The 15,146-nt window shown below is 41.1% G+C and overlaps 2 protein-coding genes across 2 annotated transcripts in view; both read right to left on the reverse strand.

The window, feature by feature from the left end:
- The window catches only part of LOC131787460 (DNA-directed RNA polymerases I, II, and III subunit RPABC2-like), a 135,802-nt gene that overhangs the window by 49,542 nt on the left and 71,114 nt on the right, over positions 1-15,146 (reverse strand). The gene's annotated exons all lie outside the window — the stretch shown is intronic.
- Positions 1,122-15,130, reverse strand: LOC136277327 (uncharacterized). The gene is made up of 6 exons (XM_066159343.1): positions 15,057-15,130; positions 12,852-14,094; positions 10,967-11,816; positions 7,823-10,456; positions 1,651-2,244; positions 1,122-1,489 (listed from the first exon to the last, which is right to left on the reverse strand). Exons 3-6 carry the CDS (start codon positions 11,781-11,783, stop codon positions 1,122-1,124), a joined length of 4,413 nt encoding a protein of 1,470 aa, XP_066015440.1. The 5' UTR covers positions 11,784-11,816; positions 12,852-14,094; positions 15,057-15,130.

Genomic DNA, 15,146 nt, shown 5'->3' on the forward strand with positions numbered 1-15,146 from the left:
TCAGTGGAACTTTGAGTAGGACGACGTAATAATGGGCAGAGTCGCCAAAGGCTAAAATGGAAAAACAGGAAAATGTGCTGAGGAGTAAGACAACGGATCGACAGACACCTTTCAAAATTACGATTTGTATCAAGGCTGGTACTTGCATAAATAAAAGGAGACCTTGTTTTTAACATTATGTATGGCAAATTTTGGTTTGACGATGACCTCCTTGTTCGAAATATGGACGCTAACCTAGAGCTCTTTTTTTTCTTTTTTTTTTTACCAAAGACCTTCTTCCGCTTTTGATTTTTCGATGAGTAAAGGTTTTTCCGTGAGCAAAGAACTTCGCATTGTGAATTTTGTCAAGTGTGCGACGTAAACAAACTATGGAAATAACATGGAAAACGAGCCCCAAGATGGGTGGTTGCCGCGAAAATTCCCACAGCAGATTCGCCAAGGTCCAAGATTATGACACCTTCCTGATTTATTAACTTTTTTTGAAAGTACGTTTTTCTAAATAACTCGGGTGCTTTTAAAAATATTAGAAATCTCTTTAGTGGAAAGGTTAGTTTAAATTTTTTAATTCAGTTTACTCAAATATCAACAAAAAGGGATTTTTCGGCCTCTGAGTGAAAAGTAACCTTAATTTAAATTGTAATTTAATGTTAACAACTGAGTTGAAAACGTCAATTGGCCACCGTAAAGAGTAAAAAAGCTGACGTTTCGAGCGTTAGCCTTTCGTCAGAGCGATTTGCCTAAAGCTTGTTCTGTAACTAAGGGGTTAAAGTAACTTTAGGCGGTGTCTGGGTGTTCTTTCCCGAAGAGTTTAACTCTTATGTCAACAGCACACTGTTTGAACTAAAGTGCTGACAAAAAATCGCCTGAGGCATGTTGTGTTACTCCGAGAGAAAAGTAACACTCAGCTGTGTCTGGCTTTCCCGAAGTTTTTAACTCTCATGTCAAGAGCATGCTGATCGGACTGAAGAGCTGCCGTAAAATTGCCTAAAGCATATTACGTTACTCCGAGATTAAGGTCACTATGAGCTGTGTCTGAGTGTTCTTCCCCGAAGAGTTTAACTCGTTATGTCAAGAGCACGCTGATCGGACTAAAGTGCTGCCGTAAAATTGCCTAAAGTATGTTATGTTACTCCGAGATTAAGATAACTATGAGCTGTGTCTGGGTGTTTTTCTCCGAAAACTTTAACTCTTATGTCAAGAGCGCGCTGATCGGACTGAAGTCCTGATAAAAAGTCTCCTGAGGCATGTTGTGTTACTCCGAGATTAGCGTAACTCTCTGCTGTGTCTGGGTGTTCTTCCCCGAAGAGTTTAACTCTTATGTCAAGGGCACGCTGTTTGGATTGAAGTGCTGACCAGTAATTCCCTAAAACATGTTCTGTTACTCCGATAGAAGAGTAACTCTGAGCTGTGTCTTGGTGTTCTTTGCCAAAGAGTTTAACTCTTATGTTAAGGGAACGCTGATCGGAGTGACGTGCGGATAAAAAGTCTCCTGAGGCATGTTGTGTTACTCCAAATTAACGTAACTCTTAGCTGTGTCTGAGTGTTCTTCCCCAAAGAGTTTAACTCTTACGTCAAGAGCACGCTGTTTGGACTGAAGTGTTGACCAGTAATTCCCTAAAACATGTTGTGTTACTCCGATAGAAGATTAACTCTGAGCTGTGTCTCGGTGTTCTTTGCCGAAGAGTTTAATTCCTATGTCAAGGGCACGTTGTTTGGACTGAAGTGCTGGCAAAAAGTCTCCTGAGTCATGTTGTGTTACTCCAAGATGTGCGTAACTCTCAGCTGTGTCTGGGTTTTCTTCCGTGAAGAGTTTAACTCTTATGTCAAGAGCATCCTGTTTGTACTTAAGTGCTGATAAAATGTCTCCTGAGGCATGTTGTGTTACTCCGAGATTAGTGTAACTCTCTGCTGTGTCTGGGTGTTCTTCCCCGAAGACTTTAACTCTTATGTCAAGAGCGCGCTGTTTGGACTGATGTGCTGACGAGATATTGCCTACAGCATGTTGTGTTACTCCGATAGGAAAGTAACTCTGAGCTGTGTCTTGGTGTTCTTCGCCAAAGAGTTTAATTCTTATCTCAAGAGCACGCTGATCGGACTGAAGTGCTGATAAAAAGTCTCCCAAGGCATGTTGTGTTACTCCGAGATTAAAGTAACTGTCTGCTGTATGTGGGTGTTCTTCCCCGGAGAGTTTAATTCTTATGTCAAGAGCACGCTGTTTGGACTGAAGTGCTGACGAGAAATTTCCTAAGGCATGTTGTTAATCCGATAGAAAAGTAACTTTTGGCTGTGTCTGAGTGTTCTTCGCCGAAGAGTTTAACTCTTATGTCCAGAGCACGCTGTTCGGACTGAAGTTCCGACGAAAATTTCCTAAAGCATGTTGTGTTACTCCGATAAAAAAGTAACTTTCGGCTGTGCCTCGGTGTTCTTCCCCGAAGAGTTTAACTCTTATGTCAAGAGCGCGCTGTTTCAACTGAACTGCTGACGAGAAATTGCATAAAGCAAAGCATCTTGTGTTACTCTGAGATAAAAGTAACTATCAGCTGTGTCTTGGTGTTCTTTCCCGAAGAGTTTAACTCTTCTGTCAACAGCACGCTGACGGGACTGAAGTGCTGACGAGAAATTTCCTAAGACATGTTGTTACTCCGATAGAAAAGTAACTTTTGGCTGTGTCTGGGTGTTCTTCGCCGAAGAGTTTAACTCCTATGTCAAGAGCTCACTGATGGGACTGAAGTGCTGACGAGAAATTTCCTAAAGCATATTGTGTTACTCCGATAGAAAAGTAACTTTCAGCTGTGTCTAGGTGTTCTTCCCCGAGAGTTTAACTCTTATGTCAAGAGCACGCTGACCGTAGTGAAGTGCTGACGAGAAATTTCCTAAAGCATGTTGTGTTACTCCGATAGAAAACTAACTTTTGGCGGTGTCTGGGTGTTCTTCGCCGAAGAGTTTAACTCTTATGTCAAGAGCACGCTGATGGGACTGAAGTGCTGACGAGAAATTGTCTAAAGCATGTTGTGTTTCTCCGATAGAAAAGTAACTTTCGGCTGTGTCTCGGTGTTCTTCCCCGAAGAGTTTAACTCTTATGTCAAGAGCACGCTGATAGGACTGAAGTGCTGACGAGAAATTTCCTAAAGCATGTTGTGTTTCTCTGATAGAAGGTAACTTTAGGCTGTGTCTGGGTGTTCTTCGCCGAAGAGTTTAACTCCTATGTCAAGAGATCACTGATGGGACTGAAGTGCTGACGAGAAATTTCCTAAAGCATGTTGTGTTATTCCGATAGAAAAGTAACTTTCAGCTGTGTCTAGGTGTTCTTCCCCGAAGAGTTTAACTCTTATGTCAAGAGCACGCTGACCGTAGTGAAGTGCTGACGAGAAATTTCCTAAAGCATGTTGTGTTACTCCGATAGAAAACTAACTTTTGGCGGTGTCTGGGTGTTCTTCGCCGAAGAGTTTAACTCTTATGTCAAGAGCACGCTGATGGGACTGAAGTGCTGACGAGAAATTGTCTAAAGCATGTTGTGTTTCTCCGATAGAAAAGTAACTTTCGGCTGTGTCTCGGTGTTCTTCCCTGAAGAGTTTAACTCTTATGTCAAGAGCATGCTGTATGGACTGAAGTGCTGATGAGAAATTGCCGAAAGTATGTTGTGTTACTCCGATAGAAAAGTAACTTTCGGCTGTGTCTCGGTGTTCTTCCCCAAAGAGTTTAACTCTTATGTCAAGAGCACGCTGATGGGACTGAAGTGCTGACGAGAAATTTCCTAAAGCATGTTGTGTTACTCCGATAGAAAAGTAACTTTTGGCGGTGTCTGGGTGTTCTTCGCCGAAGAGTTTAATTCTAATGTCAAGAGCAACCTGTTGGGACTGAAATGCTGACGAGAAATTTCCTAAAGCATGTTGTGTTACTCCGATAGAAAAGTAACTTTCGGCTGTGTCTCGGTGTTCTTCTCCGAAAAGGTTAACTCTTATGTCAAGAGCACGCTGTATGGACTGAAGTGCTGACGAGAAATTGCTGAAAGCATGTTGTGTTACTCCTATAGAAAAGTAACTTTCGGCTGTGTCTGGGTGTTCTTCCCCGAAGAGTTTAAGTCTTATCTCAAGAGCATGCTGACGGGACTGAAGTGCTAATGAGAAATTTCCTAAAGCATGTTGTGTTACTCCGATAGAAAAGTAACTTTTGGCTGTGTCTGGGTGTTCTTCGCCGAAGAGTTTAACTCTTATGTCGAGAGCACGCTGATGGGACTGAAGTGCTGACGGGAAATTTCCTAAAGCATGTTGTGTTACTCCGATAGAAAAGTAACTTTCGGCTGTGTCTCGGTGTTCTTCCCCGAAGAGTTTAACTCTTATGTCAAGAGCACGCTGATGGGACTGAAGTGCTGACGAGAAATTCCGTAAAGCATGTTGGGTTACTCCGATAGAAAAGTAACTTTCGGCTGTCTGTTGGTGTTCTTCCCCAAAGACTTTAACTGTTATGTCAAGAGCATGCTGTATGGACTGAAGTGCTGACGAGAAATTGCCGAAAGCATGTTGTGTTACTCCGATACAAAAGTAACTTTCGGCTGTGTCTCGGTGTTTTTCCCCGTAGAGTTGAACTCTTATGTCAAGAGCACGCTGATGGGGCCGAAGTGCTGAGGAGAAATTTCCTAAAGCATGTTGTGTTACTCCGATAGAAAAGTAACTTTCGGCTGTGTCTGGGTGTTCTTCGCCAAAGAGTTTAACTCTTATGTCAAGAGCATGCTGACAGGACTGAAGTGCTGACGAGAAATTCCGTAAACCATGTTGTGTTACTCCGATAGAAAAGTAACTTTTGGCGGTGTCTGGGTGTTCTTCGCCGAAGAGTTTAACTCTTATGTCAAGAGCACGCTGATGGGACTGAAGTGCTGACGAGAAATTTCCTAAAGCATGTTGTGTTACTCCGATAGAAAAGTAACTTTCGCCTGTGTCTCTATGTTCTTCCCCGAAGAGTTTAACTCTTACGTCAAGAGCATGATGTAGGGACTGAAGTGCTCACGAGAAATTGCCCAGAGAATGTTGTGTTACTCCGATAGAAAAGTAACTTTCGGCTGTGTCTCGGTGTTCTTCCCCGAAGAGTTTAACTCCTATGTCAAGAGCACGCTGATGGGACTGAAGTGCTGACGAGAAATTTCCTAAAGCATGTTGTGTTACTCCGATAGAAAAGTAACTTTTGGCTGTGTCTGGGTGTTCTTCGCCGAAGAGTTTAATTGTTATGTCAAGAGCACGCTGATGGGACTGAAGTGCTGACGAGAAATTTCCTAAAGCATGTTGTGTTACTCCGATAGAAAAGTAACTTTCGGCTGTGTCTCGGTGTTCTTCCCCGAAGAGTTTAACTCTTATGTCAAGAGCATGCTGACAGGACTGAAGTGCTGACGAGAAATTTCCTAAAGCATGTTGTGTTACTCCGATAGAAAAGTAACTTTTGGCTGTGTCTGGGTGTTCTTCGCCGAAGAGTTTAACTCTTATGTCGAGAGCACGCTGATGGGACTGAAGTGCTGACGAGAAGTTTCCTAAAGTATGATGTGTTACTCCGATAGAAAAGTTACTTTCGGCTGTGTCTCGGTGTTCTTCCCCGAAGAGTTTAACTCTTATGTCAAGAGCACGCTGATGGGACTGAAGTGCTGACGAGAAGTTTCCTAAAGTATGTTGTGTTACTCCGATAGAAAAGTAACTTTCGCCTGTGTGTTGGTGTTCTTCCCCGAAGACTTTAACTCTTATGTCAAGAGCATGCTGATGGGACTGAAGTGCTGACGAGAAATTGCCGAAAGCATGTTGTGTTACTCCGATACAAAAGTAACTTTCGGCTGTGTCTCGGTGTTCTTCCCCGAAGAGTTTAACTCTTATGTCAAGAGCACGCTGATGGGACTGAAGTGCTGACGAGAAATTTCCTAAAGCATGTTGTGTTACTCCGATAGAAAAGTAACTTTCGGCTGTGTCTGGGTGTTCTTCGCCGAAGAGTTTAACTCTTATGTCAAGAGCATGCTGACGGGACTGAAGTGCTGACGAGAAATTCCGTAAACCATGTTGTGTTAATCCGATAGAAAAGTAACTTTTGGCGGTGTCTGGGTTTTCTTCGCCGAAGAGTTTAACTCTTATGTCAAGAGCACGCTGATAGGACTGAAGTGTTGACGAGAAATTTCCTAAAGCATGTTTTGTTACTCCGATAGAAAAGTAACTTTTGGCTGTGTCTGGGTGTTCTTCGCCGAAGAGTTCAACTCTTATGTCAAGAGCACGCTGATGGAACTGAAGTGCTAACGAGCAATTTCCTAAAGCATGTTGTGTTACTCCGATAGAAAAGTAACTTTTGGCTGTGTCTGGGTGTTCTTCGCCGAAGAGTTTAACTCTTATGTCAAGAGCACGCTGATGGAACTGAAGTGCTGACGAGCAATTTCCTAAAGCATGTTGTGTTACTCCGATAGAAAAGTAATTTTCGGCTGTGTCACGGTGTTCTTCCCCGAAGAGTTTAACTCTTATGTCAAGAGCACGCTGTATGGACTGAAGTGCTGACGTGAAATTGCCGAAAGCATGTTGCGTTACTCCGATAGAAAAGTAACTTTCGGCTGTGTCTCGGTGTTCTTCCCCGAAGAGTTTAACTCTTATGTCAAGAGCATGCTGACGGGACTGAAGTGCTGACGATAAATTTCCTAAAGCATGTTGTGTTACTCCGATAGAAAAGTAACTTTTGGCTGTGTCTGGGTGTTCTTCGCCGAAGAGTTTAACCGTTATGTCGAGAGCACGCTGATGGGACTGAAGTGCTGACGAGAAATTTCCTAAAGCATGTTGTGTTACTCCGATAGAAAAGTAACTTTCGGCTGTCTGTTGGTGTTCTTCCCCGAAGACTTTAACTCTTATGTCAAGAGCATGCTGTATGGACTGAAGTGCTGACGAGAAATTGCCGAAAGCATGTTGTGTTACTCCGATACAAAAGTAACTTTCGGCTGTGTCTCGGTGTTCTTCCCCGAAGAGTTGAACTCTTATGTCAAGAGCACGCTGATGGGGCCGAAGTGCTGAGGAGAAACTTCCTAAAGCATGTTGTGTTACTCCGATAGAAAAGTAACTTTCGGCTGTGTCTGGGTGTTCTTCGCCGAAGAGTTTAACTCTTATGTCAAGAGCATGCTGACGGGACTGAAGTGCTGACGAGAAATTCCGTAAACCATGTTGTGTTACTCCGATAGAAAAGTAACTTTTGGCGGTGTCTGGGTGTTCTTCGCCGAAGAGTTTAACTCTTATGTCAAGAGCACGCTGATGGGACTGAAGTGCTGACGAGAAATTTCCTAAAGTATGTTGTGTTACTCCGATAGAAAAGTAACTTTCGGCTGTGTCTCGGTGTTCTTCCCCGAAGAGTTTAACTCTTACGTCAAGAGCATGCTGTAGGGACTGAAGTGCTGACGAGAAATTTCCTAAAGCATGTTGTGTTACTCCGATAGAAAAGTAACTTTCGGCTGTGTCTCGGTGTTCTTCCCCGAAGAGTTTAACTCTCATGTCAAGAGAACGGTGTTTGGACTGAAGTGCTGACGAGAAATTGCCCAAAGCATGTTGTGTTACTCCGATAGAAAAGTAACTTTCGGCTGTGTCTCGGTGTTCTTCGCCGAAGAGTTTAACTCTTATGTCAAGAGCACGCTGATGGGACTGAAGTGCTGACGAGAAATTTCCTAAAGTATGTTGTGTTACTCCGATAGAAAAGTAACTTTCGGCTGTGTCTCGGTGTTCTTCCCCGAAGAGTTTAACTCTTACGTCAAGAGCATGCTGTAGGGACTGAAGTGCTGACGAGAAATTTCCTAAAGCATGTTGTGTTACTCCGATAGAAAAGTAACTTTCGGCTGTGTCTCGGTGTTCTTCCCCGAAGAGTTTAACTCTCATGTCAAGAGAACGGTGTTTGGACTGAAGTGCTGACGAGAAATTGCCCAAAGCATGTTGTGTTACTCCGATAGAAAAGTAACTTTCGGCTGTGTCTCGGTGTTCTTCGCCGAAGAGTTTAACTCTTATGTCAAGTGCACACTGATGGGACTTAAGTGCTGAGGAGAAATTTCCTAAAGGATGTTGTGTTAGTCCGATAGAAAAGTTACTTTCGGCTGTGTCTCGGTGTTCTTCCCCGAAGAGTTTAACTCTTATTTCAAGAGCACAGTGATGGGACTTAAGTGCTGACGAGAAATTTCCTATAGCGTGTTGTGTTAGTCCGATAGAAAAGTAACTTTCGGCTGTGTCTTGGTGTTTCTCCCCGAACAGTCCTCTTACGATGTTTAGGGCATATTCAAAGAATTGAATGGCTTTAGGATAGTTTTTCATCTGACGAAGAGTGTTGCCTTGGTCCAGAAAGCTTTTATATAATTCTTCTTGATGCAAATTTAAATCAAGATTTTTTATGGGTTTAGCTCTATCTCCTGCGTTAACTTTTCCACTTTGTTTTAAGGTCTTTTTATGATAACTGATCTGTGTGTCGCACAACTTTGATGCCTCCTCAGGATTATTCAGTACATTTTTAAGTGTCGAATTGATGTTGCGCTGGAAGGTCCATGAACCAATGGAATGTGGGATGATCTGTGTTTTTGTTAGATTCGACATCCTTAGCACAGATTTGCTTATTGCTTGCTTTGTTTCGTAATCAGAGAACATTTCTGTTGCTTTGCTAACAACGCAAATAGTTTCTAATCTAAGTGGTTGAGTGGTTATATTATCTGGTTCCGGCATATCTGCTTCGATCATTGTCAAATCTTTGTTATTCACCGGAGGAATAACAAGAAGACTTGTGTCTCCTAATGCTCTGCATTCATGTAAAGCTTTGGTGTAAAACTCTAGTGAAGTTGCTTTCTTTTTATTGAAAAGAAAGTAAGTAACAAGAATTTGCAGTGCAGTTACGCTGAGAATTCGCTGTTCCGGGCTGTCACTCATCAAGCAAAGAGCTTCTTGCAACTTCTGAGCTCCGTCGTCTACTTTGCCTGAAACCAGTTGACAGATGCCTCCATAACACAGGATTTTTATTTTATCATCTACCGACAAAGAAGGGCCTTCGGCTTTAGAGAGCAGCGTCATCGATCTTCCATCTATCCCCCAAGTCACTTCGGTGAATGCTAAGGACACCAGCAACTGACTGTAGAACGCGCCCTTTTTAAACTTCTGAGCTTCTTTAGTTGCGTGATCGTAAATTTTGTCGATGATTTTTCCCTTGCACCAGAAAAGGGAGTCTAGAAAGATTTCTGCTTTTGTCAGGACACCAAATGCAACGTCACATGTCTTAGGATCGGAACAGCTCTCCATAAGACTTTGAACAATATTCTGCTTCTCTTCATAGAAATCAATAAATGCTTGCATGGATTGTCCTGTCAAAAACTGTTGATTTAGCTGCTCGAAAAGAGAGACGTAAAATGCAGACAAACGTGCTTTGGAGTTCAGCATGGCCTCTTTCATTTCATCTTGACCTCTTTCCCTTACAAACGACAGAATCAACTTATGCATCGAAAATGACTCAGATTTTAAGCTAGAGTCGAGGAAGGATTTTCTCCGAAGCCTATGCAAGATTTTTCTGGCCTCCAGAGTTGGTTTAACACCCATGACAGCTGTAGCAACCGAGTGGTTAAAATCTCCAGAAAGAACACTAAGTGATACCAGCGCTTCTTTCTCTGATATAGAGAGTCTCTGAAAAGAGGATTCAAATAGGAGCTTCAATCGCAGATTGCTTGGATAATCTGGATTGTCCAACAGCTCCAAAAGGTTATCTTCTATAGATTCCTTGAAGCTAACCAAAAATTGAGTCGGCTGAGTATTATCTTCAGCAATAGAGGAACATAACAGTTTCATGGCCAAAGGTACGAACCCGCATATTTTTGCAATATTCGAGCAGTCAGACGCGGTCGCTTTTGGAAGTAGTCCGCCGACTAACGTTTGAGAGAAGGACTCGTGTAAAGGCCCTATTCTTACTGCTTGATGGCCTTTAAAATGTACATTCATAAATTCAAGAGATTGCCTCGTGGTAAGAAGAAATGTTAAGTTTTTGAATTGACAAAGAATGACTACCAGAAGGTTTATGAAATCCTCCTTCACATTCGGTGCTCCACTTTCGAGTAAATCATCTGCATTGTCAAGAATCATCACAAATTCACCTGAAATGTCGCTTAGAAAGAGGGAAAGTTCGTCTTCTATGGACATCCCATGAGGCATTTGATCTTTTGTGTAGTGTCTTTTAAAGAAGCTTAGAAGCTGCGTAGTCAGATCGGCTTTTGAAAGAAGCCCTCGCATGGAGAAGAAGTATACGGGAAGTCCACCAGTTTGGAGTTGATATCCGACTTCAGTTGCCACAGAAGTCTTACCAAAACCAGGCGAGCCCCATATGGACACGATCCGGGAACTTTTGGAAGTTAAGTGACGGCTGATGTCTTCACATTCTCTCTGACGGCCCGTGAAGTATGGAACCCTTGAAGGAAGATTTGATGGTGGAAGGAATGGCTTTGAATCTTAAAAGGAACAAATTGATGCAATCATGAAAGAGCTAAATGTCGGTAGCTTGAAGAGCAAATGAAAAATAACGATTACAAAAAAGGGTTAATTTTACAGTAATATTAAAAATCTAGTATTATGGATACAGCTCTAGTCATGGGCTTCTTGTTTTTTCTGTGAAGTTGTGATCTTAGGAACATCCTACAAGAGTCACGATGTTGGTAAATATCGCGGGTGTAGTTTACTTCATGAAAAAGCTGTTTTGACATAAAAGAAAACAGATTGTTCGAGGTGGTACTCTGATTATAGAAGAGAGTCATGTTAGGGAAGAAGGAAGGATTTTCAAGACATGTTCAAAGCTGGAAGTTGCCCCGTTGACCTATTCATACTAAAGTACAGCTGCAGAATAATAACACTGTTGTCTCTTGGTCCTCCCTGCCAAAGTAGTGCTCATAAGACTCTGCCACATTGTATCCTAGAATTGTTGTTAATCTAAAAATCCTGTAAAGTTTACAATCAGTTTATACCTGTTTGATCTTGATCCATCTTAAGTTTCAAATCATCTATTTTTCTCTCCAACAAAACGAGGTCTTCAACTTTTACCATAGCATTCCCCTGTGCTATTAATTTGTCGACACCTGATCTCACTTCTTCGAAACACTCGACACCTGATCTTACTTCCTCGAGACACTCGATGTATGATCTGGTCTCCTGTCGAAGACTTTCCTCCAATTTGCGAACTTCTTTGGTGGGAAAGTCAGACTCTGTCAATCCACCGATGGCATCAACGGGATCTGTCATGATACCAAGAGCTTTGAATGCTTCTTTAGCGAGCTGCACAAATTGGTCAAAGGTTGGTTTATCAATCTCTGACCTGTCTGAGTGACAAAGCGAGTTTCGTAAAAGTCGAAGCTGATCAATCGCGAGAGCGAAGGTTTCGGCTTTATTTCCACTTGGACTCAAAACAGATGGATGGAACTTTCCACGAGGTACTTTATGGTGTTTTACGTACAGTTCGCCAAGTGTCTTGTAATGACCTTTGCTATCTGGCGTGGCGAAGGACCTTGCATAGATGGTGGCCTGGAACAGGGCGGTACAATCCCAGTCTTCATAGGAGATGTGTGTAGGAACTTTGCTTTTTCCACCTTCTTCAGTGAGAAACAAATTTCTCACTATCGTGGAGTTATCCCACAGTTGATACCCGGGACGATGTCCAAATCTGTTGTCCCACATGGATTTGAATGTCTGACGCAAAGCAATGGCGAACTCATTCAGTACAATTGAGGCAAATTTAAAGTAATTCAGCTGCTCGTTCGTAAAAGGCTGTAGAGCCATACTCGGCATGAGCTCTGGCGATAGCTATCCTCGACCAAAATCCTGAAAGAGATTTGTTGAAGCATGCATACGTCTTCAGTGAAATTAAACAGTGATTGATGAATGTGAGGGGAAAAGGGAAAATTTCTTTCGCCATGTTGTTCTCGTTAAAATAAATACTTTATCGCTCATACGCACTGATCAATTGTGCATGACGGTATGGATACGAAAAGTGGCTACACAACTAAATTCACTTGAGCCAAAGTGAAAACTCATCTCTACTTTATATTAGCATAAGGTCTACCCACTGAATCTGCTTTCTGTTTGGATGCTTAGTCCCAGCACTTTATAATTAAAACTAAAATATTTCCTCTCGAGGTTCAAATGTTGTATCTCATTAAAATGCAGAAAACGAGAAATCGAAGACTGTGACGCCATAGGATGATTGTGCATCTTAGAACTTAAAGTCCTTCGAAAAATTCACCTCGATAAGCTTGGTATAGCGTAAAAACCTATTTTTTTCAAACCTCAACTCCACTTTATTGATAAGAAGGTTTCTTTGCTGGCAAACAGTTTGAATTAATTTCACGTCTGATATTATTCTATCACGGTTCTTTGATTTACATTTTTATGAAATTTTAAAGTTCTTCCCAGTTTTTAAAGACTTATAAATTTCTGTTGTAACTTCCTAAAAGATATCCGAAATGAATGTGATTACGAACTTGCATGGCATGAACAAGAAGCACGAAGGAACAAGTTATTGCGCATTTGATGATAACAGGAAATTCAAGGGTACAAAGATTGCTTTCAGTTTTAGGCTAAAAGCGGCTTAAAACTTTTACATTTTCTGTACGTAAGATGATGACTGCCAAACGTCAAATGGAGCGCATTAGATCATATCCACATGTATTTTGCGCCATATAAATAATAATAAACTATTATTAAATGCTAAACGTAACATCTTGTTACTGACAGCAGTGATCAGAAATTGAGAGGTATGCCAAGTCTAATAAGTTTTAGAGTTTCTTGGACCTTCATCGATATTGTCTGTTGTTGTTTTATTTTGTTAATAGTTGAACAAAACTGTTATTTACCTACCTTGAAATTCAAGTTAGAGCGAGAAATGTCATGATGGCAGACGCAAAAACTGATTATCTCAATGATTATTGGTCGAACTGCAAGACTGCAACTCGAATTTTATCCGGAGACTGGTTGAGGTGTTATGACTTGTTATTTATGCCACACGGAAATTTTAGACCCTTAATATGCTAAATGCCTTGGCAATGTAGAGTTCATTGTTCTCGAGAAATGTGGCGTGATGTTTAACGTGTTAAACACACCCTAGCAAGGGAAATTTCCCTTTTAATCTGGACAATACACTTAGTATTATTCAATTTCCGTTTTGAAATAGACATGGCCATCTGAACAATGCTTTTCAAAATTCCCTGACTTTATCTTGGACAGAAATAACAATTATCATCTTCAATCTCATATCAAAAGTAGGCGTTTTTTTTAAGTTTTCCAGTCTTTTTTTTTTTGGCATCTTTAAAGTAAGCAGAAGTAAGTGTTAGGTGAGCGCTATGGAACAAAAACGCGATCGAGTAGGAACGATTTTTTTTTTACGCTCTACATCACGCGCGTGTCTGGCTCGTGCTCACCTGAAAAACGCAAGAAAAAAAATCCATCTGTTTTACACGCAGTCTTCGAGAAAGCAAATCATCACCACTATTATTAGATCAAAACAAAAGAACCAGTAACTTGTGCCAGGCGACTAATCAATTAGTGATGACGATATATACAAAAGACCTCAGTAAATCACACGAATAATAATTTTTACTCTAAAACGTTTGGTAACGTGACCATAGCAGGTGACTGAAACAAGATCTTGCAAGCTTACTTTAAATAATTTTCTGTCCCATATAGATCTTATATCTTCGCTTCACTTTTGAATTACCAAAACTGCTCAGTATATTTATTTAATCCATAAGACAATTGAGTTATGGTCCCCACAAAGTTCTGTGAAGTTCTTTTCATGAGGAAATTACAGATCACTTGTCTCTCTGCTCTTGTAACTTCTTTGTTAGTTCGATCTGTTGTTCTAACTCTTCAAGGTTTCTCCTCTTTTTCTCTTGTCGTTCTAAATCTCTGATTACACCTTCTCTGAGCCTCTTACGATCAGCAGTTTGCATTTCATGAACCAGGAAAATGATAGCAGAAGCGAAACAGAACGATGCTCCCAATGCAATTTTCGCCCCTCGTGAAATTATCGTTGGAAGTGATCAAGGTTCCAGAAAAGTCTTCTAGTACTTCCAAATAGGCTTTCCAAAAACAACACCATCGTCTAAGAAATGTTAATAAACACAAATCTCGTTAATCAGAGACCTCTCATATGACTACCAGCGCAAGATCTGAGCGTCTTTTAATTAGTTTTAGAACTATTTATTTTTCTTTTCTATTCTTTTCTTATACCTTCTTGTTAATATTTTCTGTTCAGTTTGTCATCGTTTTTCGTCAGTTACACCTTCACTTTCACACGCTTTCGTCCCGCACGTAATTATGCAGTCCTCTTGAATTTAAACATAGTCACTTCCTCAGTCAGATTCTCCAGAAGTCGCGCAATAAAGCTATAGTTAACTATAGTTTTTTTTTAAAATAATGATAATAACAATAATAATAATAGTAAGTATAGCCGCAAACGCTAATCACTCGTATCTCAAACTTTACTAGAACAAACTTGACACATTGTTGAATACGGTAACTGAAAATGACAAAATTACAATCACGCGAATGAGCATAAAGTAACTTACATCGTATGAGTGAAAGTACTAGAAAACGACAAAGCGAAATAAACAAGGATACTTACAAGACGAATGTGACCAAACCAAAGACGAAAACATGAAACCCAGAGCTAGATATGTAACGACAATTTTCGCAAACTAGACAACTAACCAAATAAATTACGCGCAACCAATATATATACCATATGCAAATAAATATAACAAGTACAAAACTGGTAACTGACAAAGGACACTAATGGAAGACGAGAAAATAAACACCTAACACGAAACTATGAAACACCAACACTTACAAAAAATGATAATACAAATTCTTGCGCCTACATTAAGAAGAAGAAGAAGAAGAATGGAATTCAGCAGTGGACATTCTAGGAGGTGGCTCATCTTGACCACTGTTTCCAGGTCGAATTGGTACTTGGAATTTTGGTTTATGTGGAGGGAGGAAAACCGGAGGACCCAGAGAAAAACCCCCAGAACAAGGACGAGAACAACCACAAACTCAACCCACATGTGATATCACGTCCGGGAGTCGAACCCAAGCCACAGCTGTTGGACAAGACACATTCTTGGATGTTCCCTGCAGCAAGTGTTTAGGCTC

This window comes from Pocillopora verrucosa, chromosome 12 (genome assembly GCF_036669915.1).
Source record: "Pocillopora verrucosa isolate sample1 chromosome 12, ASM3666991v2, whole genome shotgun sequence".
Taxonomy (NCBI): Eukaryota; Metazoa; Cnidaria; class Anthozoa; order Scleractinia; family Pocilloporidae; genus Pocillopora; species Pocillopora verrucosa.

What these genes read in the sequence shown, in the direction of transcription:
- LOC136277327 (XM_066159343.1), bottom strand. Translation starts at nt 11,783, where the DNA reads ATGCCGAGTATGGCTCTACAGCCTTTTACGAACGAGCAGCTGAATTAC. An exon ending in GATGGATCAAGATCAAACAG is followed by an intron (nt 10,457 to 10,966) that starts GTATAAACTGAT and finishes GTTCCTTTTAAG; the next exon opens with ATTCAAAGCCATTCCTTCCA. An exon ending in ACACCGAGACACAGCCGAAA is followed by an intron (nt 2,245 to 7,822) that starts GTTACTTTTCTA and finishes AACATGCCTTAG; the next exon opens with GAAATTTCTCGTCAGCACTT.